At 34.8% G+C, this 16,298-nt stretch overlaps 1 protein-coding gene across 1 annotated transcript; it reads left to right on the top strand.

The window, feature by feature from the left end:
* Window positions 1-2,333: 2,333 nt before the first annotated feature.
* LOC114535300 lies at window positions 2,334-16,121 on the top strand. Its single transcript, XM_028556670.1, has 18 exons — window positions 2,334-2,388; window positions 2,442-2,863; window positions 2,991-3,155; window positions 7,087-7,197; window positions 7,286-7,393; window positions 8,089-8,185; window positions 8,395-8,613; window positions 9,767-10,122; window positions 10,362-10,544; window positions 11,116-11,229; window positions 11,354-11,470; window positions 12,156-12,249; window positions 12,562-12,942; window positions 13,078-13,200; window positions 13,958-14,074; window positions 14,493-14,624; window positions 14,723-14,890; window positions 15,928-16,121. The coding sequence occupies exons 1-18, from the start codon at window positions 2,334-2,336 to the stop codon at window positions 15,948-15,950; spliced, it is 2,985 nt and encodes a 994-aa protein (XP_028412471.1). The 3' UTR covers window positions 15,951-16,121.
* The last annotated feature ends 177 nt before the right edge of the window (window positions 16,122-16,298 follow it).

Here is a 16,298-nt window from a genome sequence, read left to right as displayed (position 1 = left end):
TAATATATTATTATTTTTGGCTTATATTACTTACCCCTAAATTTGTCGAATGCATATAGCTATATATCTTTTTAATCTCTAAGAACTGCACTTTCAAAGATATTTTAGCTTCCTCTTCAGCACTCCTGAGCAAAACTGTCGGCTGGATCGGTATATCGATTAATCAACTCACAGAAGTATACCATAAACTTTAAATAGGTAATATTATACAGACCGAAATATTTTCCATTAGGTCTGTTGCACGGCTTTTAGAAGTACTGAAATGCTTTTGGGCTTAATACTACCAATCGAGTATTATCAGCTAGTGCAGCGTGAAACAAATGACGTTTGTCAAAATCTTTCATTTAAACTTTACTTAGTTTTCTGAAAAAAATGAAACAAAACGATTATTTATCATTTCTTGTGCCATATTCAATATCGATAACTCGCCCAAATTCCATTTCGCAATGAAATCAAATAAACTCCTGCGTCGTTTTTTGAACAGATACGATTTCATTTCAAAAAAGTCATCCGAGGTCAGACAAAGATAATCTAAATCACATGATACATACATCTACGACTGCTCGAGCAATTGAGGTCACTTTGTAAATCGCTGGCAGCTCTTCTTTTGACCCAGGTTAATATCAACTTTACGAGCAGTATATCTAACTGAAGGTATTATCAGCGAATAAATTATTCCAAATTCAACAAAGGTAAGTCTATATGCCCTTTCATACCGTCACGATCTATTCACAAATATCAAGGTTGCCTTATTTTTAGGCGTGCATAAATTGTTGGAATTTTAGATCTACAGGGTTATTTTCTTTTTTATTCTCATCGGTAAAAGCATTGAAATTGGGGTTAGAATTTATACCCATGAAATTTGACCTCTCAACTTCAGGTTTTTTGCGGCTTTAGTCGAATTTTTCGCTGTTCACTGCGGTGCGCATATTTCAGTTCGATGAAAAATTTTACCTTGATCCAACAAAAGGAAATTCAAACATTTTACGTCCTTTTTGACAAGAGTTAATTGCGTCATGTAAATATTTCGTGCACCAGATCAATGATATATAAACTCGATGTGTTTGATCAGTAAATGGCATAGCTCAATTGAGTTATAGTCCCATTCAATGAAATGAATGTACACTTAATATTCATGAAAATCCACTTTGTTTGCTTTATACAATCGTAAGCTTGCTTGTTCATAAGTGGTATCATTGTCCAAACAAAATTGGGTGCGCGAGAAAGGCGATTTTGGCAGAGATCTAATATCTATAATACTATAATTATTGCTTTTAAATAGGAACAATATGAATTTTAGAGTATTAAGTTTCGCCTTTTTTTATACACCCCGTGTATTTCAACAATCGCAAATTGCTTAGTCATGTTCAGATCGAGGTAATTGAACACCCAATGGAATAATTATAGGCTAAATTTAACACCGATTCGGAGATGAGTAATAATAGGGAGCTTTAGCAGTTACTACGAGTACGACTACCAGAACGAGATTCGTCATTCCTGCGCGTTGTTTGCCGCTTACGCCATCAGTCAAAACTCGTAGTCGTTGAGCTTTTGAGTACGAGTTTTTTGGCAAATTTCCGTCGTACTCTACAGCCCAACGACTACCAGTTTTGGCTGATAGCGTGAGCAAACAACGCGCGATAATGACGAATCTCGTACTCGTAGTCGTACTCGTAGTCACTACTAATAAAAGCTCCCTACTAACACAGACGGGCGCGCGTAATTTAGCTCCTTGAAAAAAAACCCAGTGAATTCCCTCGGAGAGCTAAAACACAGGCTGTTAAGCCCTGCCTCGCGAGGTCGTTAACTCAGCTGAAATATTGATCCTAATGGTTCTGAGGGTCTTAATTTCGAGTGGAATTATACACACTTCAAATTATCTTTATCGCTTTGCCTTTGGATTACAACTCGTTTGTCGTATTATGTATCGCCCATAAGGCTTGTCAAAATACGAAATGACGGGTAAAATCAAAGAACAGATTAGATGCGATTTCGTAACGACGCGAATTTTCACTTTTCAGAAGGATATAAATTAAATTCTAGAACCAAAATTTGGAATTTATGGACCCCGTGCAGAGCAGTAAAAATGATTCATCGTTATGTAATCTGCAAGAATATTATAATAATTGTGTTAAAAATATATTTGCTTTTTAAAAGTAAATGTATGGGTTAAACCAAAGTTAAACGTCGCGTTTTTGTCGCCTCAAATGCAATTCAAACAATAGGTAACGAGATGATAAACTACATTAACATCTTTATATCTATTGTTTGAATTGCATTCGATGCGACAAAAATCCGATACAAATTATATGAATTTTTTTAAGGAGTTTAAGATGTGGTTTTCGCTTATTTTGCTCGCGACAGCTGGCAATTTTCAGCTCATGTCAGGTATTTGTCCATATTCACATATACGTTCATTTCATTTTCATTTAACCTTTAAGGCAAACTCTACATAAATGCATTTCAGTATGTCAAGGAAGATTTAAATTTTGTTACAGCTGCCATAGTGGAACAAAAATTTGGCAAAGTAAACATCACTAAAAGTGCATCCGACGGTTTCTATTGTGAAACTGTTCGTTTTCCAACTCCGTTTCAAAGTGGAGGAACGATCAGAGTTTTACCTTCATTGAGTTATGAAGATCACCCTGAAAATGAAAATGAGGCATCGGTCGCGATTTTAGACTCAGTTGATAAAAATTCATTTTCAATCTGTCTTATGGAACCAGCTGAACCAACAGGAAGAATGACCCTCAATTGGTTTGCGTTCAGTGACGGTTTCTTACCACCGGGGGTCGTGACTGGAACTGTTTCTTACAACGGTTTCACGAGTGGAAGCGTTTGTACCGACATCAGTTTTGCAAAGGTAAATCTTTTACTAAACAACAGTGTTATAGGTACTATATTTGTTGAACCTGTATTTTTCGTGAAAAAAGGAAATGCATATGATAAAATTTGAGGGGTAAGAACAGATTAACCTTCTGCTGTTCCAGACTTTCAAGGGCACACCAAAGATTTTCCTTAGCGTCCGACGCGTTGGAAATACCGAACGAAAAGACGTGATGACCTTTTGGGCAGAAGATGCGGCAGAAAAGCAATTTCGGGTTTGCTTGAGGGAAATGGTTTCCTTCTCTGGAACTCACGAGAATATGCATATTGTAAGTACGCTGTTGATTTAAACAACATTTTCTATGTCTGAGTATACTACCGTATAAGCAACAAAAGTTCTTCAAAGGCTTCGAGTACGTTATGCCAAAAAACTAAACAATTCAAATGCAAATGGCAGAACGTGCAACAATAAGACAGAGTCCGACCATGCTAGCATAAGGGCCTGTTCATATTACACGTTAGCTTGGCAGTACACATATTATTTCACTATAATTGCATAGTTGCATTCATATGGAATCGGGCCAGCCTGGGTCTGGCGAGATCTTGACTGAAAGATGCGAGATCTTGCCTTTAACGGGCTAATCATATAAAAACATCAAGCTGAGCCAGCAAAAGCGAACCAGCCCGGCTATGCCATGCAGGTTGGGCTCCCATATGAGCACTAAGGCCTGAAACAAATAACATACATACATACATACATACATATATTTTTTCACTCATTCAATTATACATAAATGTAAATATATATACACATATATACATACATATATCGAAACATATATATATATACACACATATAGAAATCGAATATAAATAGTATATGAGTACTGACCGTCTATAACAACCATATGGGCTAAAATCTAGACAGCCAGTATATTTCAGGTCAGTATGATAATTAAACAACATAGAACACAAACCTTTAAGCCTAATAACATGAAATGAAATTAAACTAGTATTTTATCAAGACAACATAGACACAACACATTACAGCCTAGTAACATGAAACGAAATTAAACTAGTATTTTTCAACATAGAACACAACACATTACAGCCTAGTAACATGAAATGAAATTAAGCTAGTATTTTTCATAATTACAGTCCAGTAACATGAAATGAAATTAAACTAGTATTTTTCAAGAATTTTCTCCTTGTTCTTTTTTTTAAACTTTTTCATTGGGAGAGATTTAATATTTTCAGCAATTGCATTCCATATTTTGGTGCCCTGAAACCTAATATTAAAAATTCCATAGTTTGTTCTAACTTTGGGGGTGAAAAATGTTTGATTTAAAGAGAATCTTGTATTATATTCGTGTACATTAATTACAGGTTTGAAAAAAGTATCAAAAGTAGATGGTAAGAGTTGATCATGAAATTTTTTCATAAATACAGCAACATGGAAGGTCACCAGATCATAGATTTTCATAATATTTAATATCTTAAAGAGTGGGCTTGTATGTTCATAATAATTAGTAAAGGTAATGATACGGATCATTCTTTTTTGTAAAATGACAAGTGGGTGGAGAGTAGCTCGATAAGTGTGACCCCATACAAGTATGCCATACATTAGAAAAGGATATATTAGTGCATAATAAAGATTTTTAAGAGTACTTAAATTTAAATAATAGCGAAGTTTTGATAGAATACCAATACTTCTTTTTATCCTCTTTTCAACAAAGCTAATGTGACCCTTCCAATTAAGTTTAGAATTTAACGTTACACCCAAGTGTTTAATTGAGAGTTCTTGTTTTAATAATTGTTGATTTACAATAATTTGTATGTTTGTTTCTATTTTGCGTTGCTTAGGATGAAATATCACAAAATTTGATTTTTCAACATTGAGGGATAACTTATTTACACATAACCATTCATGTACTTTAACTAACTCTTTGTTCAAATTAGTCTGAAGAGTTATAAGACTATCACTTTTATAAAACAAGTTTGAATCATCCGCAAAAAGATGAAATTCCAACAATTTAGAGCAGTTAGCAAAATCATTAACATAGATAAGAAAAAGCAAAGGACCAAGGACTGAACCTTGAGGAACACCGCATGAAATTGTTAATTCGTCCGATAATATGTTATCCACACAAACAAACTGTCTTCTATTAGAAAGATAGGATGAAAACCACTTACTAGCAAGTCCCCGGATTCCATAAAACTCTAATTTTTTAATCAAAATATCATGATTGACTGTATCAAATGCCTTACTTAAATCTAAGAAGACACCACAAGCATAATCATGATGATCTATTGCTTCATTAATTTTATCAACAATACTTATTAATGCATAAGTAGTAGAATATGAAGTGCGGAAACCAAATTGCTTGTAGTATAGAATTTCCTTCTTTTCGAGATATTGAAGTAATCTTTTATACACAAGCTTTTCTAAAATTTTATTAAAAATGGAAAGAAGCGAAATAGGTCGATAATTATTTATACAGTTCTGCAATCCCTTTTTGAATATAGGAATGACCTTTGCTAATTTTAAACTTGTTGGAACAATACCAGTTGAAAGTGAAACATTAAATATGGTCTCTAATGGTTGTGACACAACATTTACAATTAATTTTAAAATTACCACAGGTATACTAAAGGGGCCGGTTGCTTTAGAACTGTTTAGATTAGCAATTTCTTTCTCAATTTCATTTGCTGTTACTGGAGAAAGAAAGAAACTGTCATGAGAAGTTGCCGGAATTAAATATTCAATTGGAGATTTATCCATTATTGGAATCTTATTAGCTAAATTACATCCAACATTAGAAAAGAAACTATTAAAAGCATTTGCCATAGATTTAGCTTCAGTTAATTCACAACCATTATCATTTATAACTTTGGGGACCTGGTATGACTTTGACTTAATATTGATTAAACTTTTAATGCCTTTCCAAATTTGTCTGCTATTACCACCCTTAGTATCAAAGTAATTGCTATAGTAATTACGTTTACTTACTCTAAGCAGATGATTCAACTTGTTTCTGTACAACTTAAACTTGGTATGATAATAGCTAGATTTTGTTTTTAAATATTTTTTATATAATTTGTTCTTTTTCCGTATTGATATCTTAATAGCTGGTTTTATCCATGGTTTAGATTTTGTTTTAATTTCATGTTTTGATAATTGTTTAACTGGAACATGGAAATCAACCACCTCTACAACTTTTTTATAAAATAAATCAAACAAATTATCAGGGTTTTGATCCAACTCAAGCATTTCATCCCATTTGATAGCCTGAATGTCGTATAATAGGGCACATTCATCAAGAGTTGAATAATCCCTCTTGTAGAATTTTGTTGAAGATGGAAGAGTGGAGTACTTTGTAATAACAATTTGGAAGATGATCTGAAAGATCATATATTACATTCCCACTAATTGTGAAATGATCCAGTGAATTGAAAAATATATTATCGATAAGTGTAGCTGAATGCTCTGTAATTCTAGTTGGTTGCAGAATTTGGGGCTGAAAATGAAAGGAACTAAGAGTATTTAGAAAATTATTAGTATCTTGATGTAATTCAGATTTAAGAAGATCGAGATTAAAATCACCTATAATAGTGCAGTATTTATTTTCCCGGTGAACCCTTTCAATTACCATATTTATGTAGTTCATGAAGTTATCAATATTGCCTCTTGGATGTCTATAAATAACACCGCACAATAAATTGCGCTCAAAATCACTTACAATTTCAATCCGGCCAAAGTGATTCATATTCATCAGTGCAGGAAGACAAATCTGATCTAATTTTAGTTTTTAGGTGATCATTTATATAAAAACCTACTCCTCCAGCAACTCAAATTATAAGATCCTATAAGCTTTTTACTTATACATCTTCTATATTAAACACAAGTAATTAATCCAAATAATTAACGCCTGTATTCTAAAAGCTCACTCACATGCACTCAAACTCATTGAGTGGGAGATCTTAATCTTCTCATAACGTTTTAATGGCGGTATTTTCAGCCGAACAGGGGCTGGATTTTCAGTAATTTACCTTATATCTTTCCATCTATTGAGAAAAAAACTTTCTCATTGATCAGCATTAACGAAATTTATATGTCACACTCGATGAGTATGGGTGTGAGTGAGCTTTTTGAATACAGGCGTAAGTACTTCAAGCCAGATGCTTTTATAACAAGCAAAGAAAACATAAATTTTGTTACAGGATTATGACTTACATAATTACATCTGTATTGGTTTTCAGGATTGGGTTGCGATGGAAAATACATTCAGCGGGAACATGACGGACCTTAGTTCAATAATGTTCCCTAACACTGATCAACCCTCTTCTGATGATAATTATGCATATTGTCAGGTAAATACTATTTTCCAATGTTTTAAATCAAGTTTATTCACAGCGAGTATTTTAGTATTAGTTTTCACCATTGATTTCAACATTACAGGTCCGAAATTTCTCACGCCGCTTCTATGAGCCGCCCGTAGTTCTTGTCAGCGCCCGCCGTAAACAAAACTTATTGGACACGGACCAAAATATTGCAGTGTGGATTAAGGTGACTATATTAAAGTGAGTTACCTAGAATTGAATTCAAATCAATCTTTTTCACTGGAAGTTAACAAGTTCGATCAAAAAACAACTTTTCATAAGTTTGCTTGGGTTACATCGACTATACGTTTAATCAGCACTGTATCCACGAAAGAATTTTAAAATCATAAAAAGGAAAAAAGCATGCATGTTTTTGCATCCTTTGAAATTTAACTAAAATGTTCGGTCGTGGGTATCCAATTTTTAATTTTTTTCAAAGATTTAATTGTTTTAGATTTGTAAAGCTTTTTGAAGCCATCTTCTAATCCAATGCTTTTAACATTATGTTTGACCGTTACTCGTGCAGATCGAGTGAGAAACCGGCCTCTTTGAAAATGTACAAAGTATTATTAACAACTTTGAGTGTTCAGAAAAATACGCAAATTAATATTTTTTAAACACCAATCATAAAAATTTCACGGGCTGGTAAATATTACATTGAAAATCTGTTCACAAAAAGAATAGTTATTTGCGATTTAATTTTCTTGTTGAACAATGCAAATTAGAAAAAAAAATGTTTTCTATATTTACGGTGTCCATGCTTTGGGACAAATATAAATTTAAAACCGCGTTTCATTTCGAATTTAAATAATAGAGTGGAAAGAGTGGCCAACGCACTATAGACCCTGTTGTTGTTTTAATTAGTTAATGTTATTACCGCAGGCTGTTAGCGTCACAGCATTTGAGGTGTGCATAAAAGACCTCCCTGGAATAATTGGGAATCACGAACCAATAACAGTCGACTATTCCGCTGTAGGAGGTATATATATTGTACAATTATTATTATAACTAATACGGCCATGTCGAATAGTATGAGTATTCCTACATTCTGCATATCCCAATCACAGCGAGGCCACGATCAGGCTTAGTGTAGGAAATGTAGCCTAGCTTTTTCATTTATTTTATACTTTTTATACTTAGTTCATTTTCGTTGCAATGAGTAAATCAACCAATTTTTTCTTTCCGTAGATCTTGACCCATGTCTGTACGTTACATGTAAAATGTTCGCAGTTTGTCGTGCATTTGGTCCCTACGATGCACGATGTGTCTGTGTGACAGATTGTCCTTCAGTCGAACAAAAACTCTGCGCTTCAAACGGACAAACTTTCAACAATGTTTGTTTATTCCAACTAAAAGTTTGTCAAACCAAAGCAAACTATACGATTTATCATCGCGGGAGTTGCAGAGGTAAACGCTGTTATGAAATATACATGATTCTATACAGGGTGTCTCAAAAAAACGCAACCACTTAAATATGCAAGAATATTAATACTGTTCACGGGTTTGCACCATAGTTCAGCTAAAATTACTTTTAGCATTTTAAATGAAGGATTAAGAGGCATTTTCAATTCCCAGAGGTTCTTATTTATTGTGCTTTAGACCTGTATTAATGTTCTGCATATTTAAGTGGTTGCGTTTTTTTAGACACCCTGTATAGCTAGTGTACGTGAAGGCCCTAGCTGTTACACGGTGCAATGTTTCTTGCAACTTGCAAAGCTATTTTACTTTCAAGAGATGTAAATACGTTTAGGCAACTTTATACTTAATTTACATTTCTTAAAAGAAGAATTGCATTGCATACAAGTTGCAAGAAAAATTGCATCGCGTGACAGTCTTTTAATTAAGTCAAGTAATATAGAAAACAATGAAACTCCGTAAAGAGTAAACTAAATTATATTTTCCAAATTGTTTACTCTTTACGGAGTAATATATCTATATGCAGTTACCAAAATACCATAACAATGAAATGTTTTTCTTTTTTAAAACCAATGGGAATTGATTTCGCTGATAGTAATTTAAACAATCAAAAAAAAAGAGAAGGACATAATCACATAAAAAGAAGAGCTGTATAAAAATCAACGGTTGAGGACTCGAATATTATACACTTAATGTATGCTCTCGAGGGAAATAGTGAGTTTTGTTTTCCCAAGAGTCTAAATGTTTCCCGAGACGAAGTCGAGGGAAACATTGAGACTCGAGAGAAAACTAAACTCACTATTTCCCGAGGTGTAGCGAACATTAAGTGTTTTGTTATATAGGAACCAAAACATACATGTTACACGACAATTTCATTTCAAAAAACTTTGTTATGACAATATGCGGGCAACAATTTTTCACTTGTTTCCCTGGCGGGAAACATTGCATTTATTTAAAGTCATGTGACTACGAATGAACCAATCACATTTAAAATACACAGCACGTATATAACAATGTGATATATAGATTTAAGCGCTATAGCGAAACGCTAATTTAAAAGGATGTACGGTAATAAAAATTATCTTGGTCTATTTTAAAAGAACTTCATTTTCAGGATTTTTGTTAACTTTATTACTTCTTTTAGATTTTCCTATCACAAGAGGCCGAAGATACGTCGCTGATGTTCCTAACTGGTCTCGTTCACATTGTCAAACTGTTCAATTCGACCTGTTATCTTTCTATCCGAACAAGCCTGTTCACGTGCAGATCAGCGTGAGCCACGTGAATGACTCGGGGCAAGTTCATGAAGCCGCAGTATCGTGGGTAGAAGATGTGAGCGACACTCATTTCAAATTTTGTGTAATGGAGTCAGGAAGAAATGAAGGGCCGCCTCATGGATTTGCTACTGTTGAGTATATGGCTTATCAAGGCGCTCCCAGCGGAGGGTTGGCCGGATCGGTGCTGATTCCAGAATGGTGGACTGGATCCAAGTGCCAATATGTGAACATATCATCGGTAAGCCCTGGCCGATAAAATATATTTCAAACTGAATTCATAGAGCATGCTATAGATATACCTTAAATTCCTCTCCAATTCTATACGTCGAACCTCACCACAAATAATTCATTAATAGTGAGAAATAGTCTTTATGCAGAGATATATTTTTCTTGTCATCTCAAATGAGAATTTGAAATGGGAAAATGCTATCCGAAATGTTTAGACAAAAGAAAATTAATCAGTTCACTTTGCCAAAGGGGTCTTTTTACTCAACACCAACGGTCTTGGTGACAGCAGAACATCATCGACTTGGTCTTAAACACGACGCTGCATCACTGTGGTTGGAAGACGTCATTAGATACTCATTTAAAGTGTGTATGCGTGAATTACAAAACTTTGATGGACCTCACCAAGATATTTACGTGGTGAGTCAACTAAATACATATTAATATATATTATGCGATAATTCAACCTCTGCCGATTCAAACACTGTTATAAACCTCGTGCAATTAAGTAAAATTATGTGCTAAGACATCGCGGCATCAGCTTAGTATAATATATTCAACGTCTTGTTGATGAGTGGAGAGAGAAAGCGCATACATACATATGCACACTGCACATTTTAGAAGTCAGCTTGAGGTATTAGCGGTGCATGAATGTGTGTATTTAGAGCATATCTTGCAAAGACAAATTAATGCAGTAATAGCGACTTATGTATTGAACAGTGCATACATTACGTAAAGTTCCAAAATGTTTGGGTATGTAAAAGTTTGGGCTTTTATCCTTGTTCCACTGAAAAATTTATGTTTTTGAAAGTTCCAGCGCGCGGGTCATTTAGAAATTAAGACTTTAGAAATTTGAAAAATGCGCCAACTCTTGTCTATGACAATCTTATTCGCATTCAAAATAAATTATACAAAAAATATACGGCACAATATTCTATGTATATAATTAATGCCTATATTCTTAAGTGAATGCATGATTTTATTTTTTTAGAATTGGATTGCATTTGAAACTCTCGAACGGCCTATTTTCACAGAACAAGGTTCCAATCATTTCGTCTGGACTTCCAAGAATCCTTCGTCCAGCACCAATTATGCACAATGCAAGGTAAGTTTGTAATGATTTTTGCATAAAATGACAACGAAAATTAACTTACGAACTATTAAGTTATCAATCATCATAAATATATTCGCGGGTCATAAATCAAAAGTTTTGAGCGATGATTTTTCAGGATGTCACTTTTAATGCCAACTATACCAAACCACCAACGGTGTTAGTTTCTGCGAAGCACAATACATCAGGAAATAATGTTGATCCAAAAAACAATGGAATCTCCACATGGATTGAGGTATCTATCCAACTTTTAGTTATACATAGAATGAGAATACTAGACAGTTATTATATTTGGTACACTAATTCTTAGTGCAGTTGCAATATAGACAAACTGCGACTTCACTGTAACAACTAATATATGATGAGTTAATTAAGTCAGTCTTCAAAACACCTAAAAACCCCGTTTTAGAAAATACAGGAAGTCTTAATATGTTAACTGAAGATCTAGCTAGTACAAGTTAATTATAATGCGCCGGGAATACATCGGGGACCATCATTACGTGGCTGTTTATACTGAATTTCACCAGTAAAATGCTTGTTTCACATAATGTGCCTGTAAATTACCTCAGTATCCCTAAAAATTGGAAACTTTGCCAAGAAATGATCGTGTGGCAAGCACTGCAGGCCATTGTCAACCAGATGTGAATGTGGCTTGACCCAAGGCTTACTTCAATCGATCTGAAATCGAATTAGCCAAGTTTAGATAGAGAGGACGACTTGAAGGATACTATGATCTAGTAAAACCTATCATAATATCTACTGCATGCCGCAACGGATGATGTTTCACGTACAGTTGTAATTTTGAAGATAATGTTAATATATTATCCTTTCATTGTACATTAAATAACGTAATCTACCGTATAAAATTAGGTTTTGAAAAGGAAGATTGTAACCTAATTTTTCTTGTTACATCATTGTAGACTATTACAGATGCATCTTTTAGAATATGTTTTAAAGAGTTACATAGCACCAATGGTTATGATCCTGTTACAATATCCCATGTTGTCTTAGGAGGTGAGATTGACTTGAAATTAGGCCGTTCGCGGTTTTTCGTACTGGTTAAGCTAAAGTCTCTACTATGTCAACAAACTCAATTTGACGGATTTTTCAACGTCTTTGTTGCCATAGCAACGGTTGCCAGGTGCAATTTTTATTAGACTTTCGCTCTAGATATGTTCTCTGAAAGTACGTCATGTAGTAAGTGACTTAAATCTTCTTGAAAAACATTTAGACGCTTAATAATTAGTGTTGGAAATGTGCATTAATCAATTTTGCGAGACTGTATTTTTCGCAATTTTTCCCGCACAATTCACATCTTTTTGCCAGAAATCTGTGATTCGGGCTGGATATACTTCGGAGGATATTGTTATAAGATAAAAACTTCGTGTGAAACGTGGAAAAACGCCTCAACAACGTGCATGGGTTATGGTTCAACTCTGGCTAGAATTGAAAGTGCTGAAGAGGATGTCTTCGTTCAAAATCTTCATTATGGAAAGCAGCCATCTTGGATCGGATTGAATGATCAAGCAAATGAAGGGATATATTTGTGGAGCGATGGCGGACCTGCCTCCTACACATACTGGGATCCACAAGCATCCACACCTTACAGCGAGACTGAGGACTGTGTTCAGATTTCAGGGAAAGATACGAAATACCACTGGCAATCATCATCATGTGACAATTGTCGAGGCTATACGTGTATGAAAGGTAAAATCTGAAATTACGGACGTGGTAGTTTTTTTGCAATGCTTTCAATCAGGAGAAACGTTGAGTTATAAGTTTGAGTTAGCAGTACAAGCTTGAATTCTTCAACTGAAACAGTACTGTTTCTTTTGACATTAGATTATGATGAGTGCACCCAAAATACCCACGCTTGTGACCCTAATGCTGATTGCAAAAACACCGACGGTTCATATACATGTCACTGCCGAAGTGGCTTTACCGGCAATGGAAAAGAATGCAGAGGTATATTTCACAGTTCATGATCAGTTTGCAAATCTTTTAATGGAATTTTTATTGACCACATTTTTTATTCTTATCTCATTAACCAATGTATAGAGCGAGGTTTTTCATGATCACTAAAAACTAGAATAAATTCATCACGATTTCACTAGCAACAACAAACCTATTTATCAGTATTTTTAATTGTTAAAATACAGCCTATTATTTCAGCCATTCAGCCTGTGAATGGCTAAAAGTGAAATGTCAAATTGTCATGTCAAATGAGTGACGCCTTACTGAGTGATACAAATTTTATACCCACGTGCCGTATCCAACGTTATGACGTCATACCAACGGCAACACCAACGTCCCAAGGAAGGGAAATGTGAAACAACACAAATGCGAGCGAACAAAGCTGTGATGTTCACTACTAAAACAAATGTTAAAAGAGGTATTGAATTCGGTTCTCAGTAAGTGCATCTGCGGTACCCTACGCTAGTAGGGAAATGTGACCTCTTTAACCGTTCTAAAAATGTTTAAAAGCATTTAAACAACAGATTTAAGCTAAAAATTCTTATAAATAACCGCCAATTGAAAAATATGAAAGTTGAACCAAGGTTCTACAAAAAACATGCAGGCAAGGGCATTCTCCGGTGGACAACGCTGTCGAGCTTTCGTACAACTAACTGACGAAAAAATATTATGGTGTTAATTGGCCATATCTTTAAGTCTTCTTGCATTTTGTGTACGTTGACACTTGCCTATTCTCTTTCTGGAATAGATGTGAACGAGTGCTCCCTAAACATTTGTGCGCCAAGTGCCAATTGTATCAACACAGCGGGCTCCTACACGTGTCATTGTAGGAAAGGGTATACCGGTAACGGTCGAAAATGTACAGGTAAAGTGAGCAGATGCAAGATGGCATGCCTTGCGCTCTGCACATTGAAAAATACCAATTTACGTCCATAAGTAATACAAACATATACCTATCGTTATATTGTTTCGTGGATTTAGTGTGCTGTGTGGGAGATATTTCCTCAATTTTGTTGTGTGTTTAAGGTCGGATTGGAAAGCAACAATTAAGATTAGACGCCAAAACCAAAATATTCACCTGGCCCAACTCTATATTGATACCGTACAAAGCGATGGTGCAATATAGATCTTCCTTAGATTACACATTTAAACTGTTCTAAGAAACACCGCATGATGTAGAATTTCTAAACTGTTTAAAACGTATTCTCATTAACACCTATCGTGCTATCTAACCAGCCATATAACCATACGTGCACCATATAACAAGAAATTTACGTTAATAGATGTGGACGAGTGCTCCATAATTATTGACGGTTTGCAATCTTGTGACTCAAACGCAGATTGTAGCAACACTGCTGGTTCCTATATTTGTCGATGTCGAAGTGGTTATGAAGGTGACGGGTTTTCTTGTCTGGGTACGTCAGTATTGATAAACTCAATTACTCTAAGGTGAACTACGCCACTTTTGCAATACTCATCCTTTGAAACTGATTGAGTTGCGTGCCAATTTTAGTGTCGTGCGGGAATCCTGGGTACCCACGTAATGGGTACGCAAGAGGAAGTACGTATACTGAAGGATCAACGGTGACTTTCCGTTGCGATCACAGTCATTACTATCTGTATGGGGCATCTTCTACTACATGTCTGTCAAACGGCGTATGGAGCAATCCAACTCCTAGTTGTAAGTAACAAGACTTAAATGCTTTATTATTTAAATGTAGCCTCAGTTTTTTTGTATGCAAGTATTAGCATACATTTGGCTCGTTTTCCATTTCAGCCGTAAATTAGCAAAACGTGGTATACCCTGTATTTCGATTGAAGTGCGGGAAACGACCGCGTGAAATACGTCTGAACATGACCAAAAATTAGATTCAACATTATGATGACGCGAGGTAGAAAAACCGCATAATTAATTAGCCTTGTTCACACAATCAAAAGCGAAAAACATATAAGAAAATCGCGACTTACTTGTCCATCCGTCTTTGATTTTCCTTTACGAAATTTGTATAATGATTTCCGCAAGTCTTTGATTATAGAACAGTGTTCAAACAATCACAATGAAGCAAAATAAGACGTATTTTGAATGAGCAAACCGCTTCTAAATGTGATTTAAACTGTATGTCAACAAACAGTGATATTTGCCATATTTATTGACATCACTAGGCGAGCTGCATGGCAAGTTTAGGTTCTCATATTACCGTCTTATTACAACCGTTTTCTTGTCCACAAGTCTAGTTCGTCAGAACACATAATCAACTCGATTTGTATCCAAAATACTCGACTGTTCTGTAATTTAAATTTATTTCAAATTCCAGAAGACCTATCCCTGGTTATGCTAATATTTTGATGCGAAAACAATCAATTTCTGAAGAAATGAATATTTAGGATAACTTAAAATTTGCAGTCAATTGTCATAAACTATTGTCATAATTTACCGCTACGCAAAAAAAGTATAAAAATAAACATTTTATTTCTTGTTATGCAATGTGACTTGATACAAGTGATATCCTGGGGCACGTTGTATAAAACACTAGTTACTCCATTCTTAACCCAAATTTAGCAGTCATCTTGACTTCGCAATGTTACGTCATTCTCACTTGCGCCCGCGTACTAATGCATTAACCGCTGACTGTATCAAATTTTTGGCAAAAGTGGCATTGTGAAATGATACCATAAATTTTTACAAATGAATAATTATTTAACTTTTCTGCTTTTTAGGTAGCTATAGGTATGGAAGATAGGACTGTGGATTGCTATTGATGTTTGGATTTTAAAACCGCTTTTTAAGAATGAACTAAAATGCACGTAGACTAGCTAACAGACTAAGATAAAATGTTGGCAAAAACAGTTATAAATGTGTAGTATCGACTTAATGAAAAGCCTATTACATTGTGATTTAATTTTATTTTACTGCAGTTCGCACGAATTGATTTGGACTTCTCACGGGTTAGACCCAATACCCAATCCATGGTCAAGAAAAAAATTGCAAAAATATTATACACTTAATGTATGCTCCCGAGGGAAATAGTGAGTTTTGTTTTCCCAAGAGTCTGAATGTTTCCCGAGACGAAGTCGAGGGAAACATTCAG

Source organism: Dendronephthya gigantea, unplaced genomic scaffold (genome assembly GCF_004324835.1).
Source record: "Dendronephthya gigantea isolate DGI-Jeju-01 unplaced genomic scaffold, DenGig_1.0 000115F, whole genome shotgun sequence".
Taxonomy (NCBI): domain Eukaryota; kingdom Metazoa; phylum Cnidaria; class Anthozoa; order Malacalcyonacea; family Nephtheidae; genus Dendronephthya; species Dendronephthya gigantea.
The sequence above is the reverse complement of the archived record's forward strand: the minus strand, read 5'-3'. Positions and strand labels throughout refer to the sequence as shown.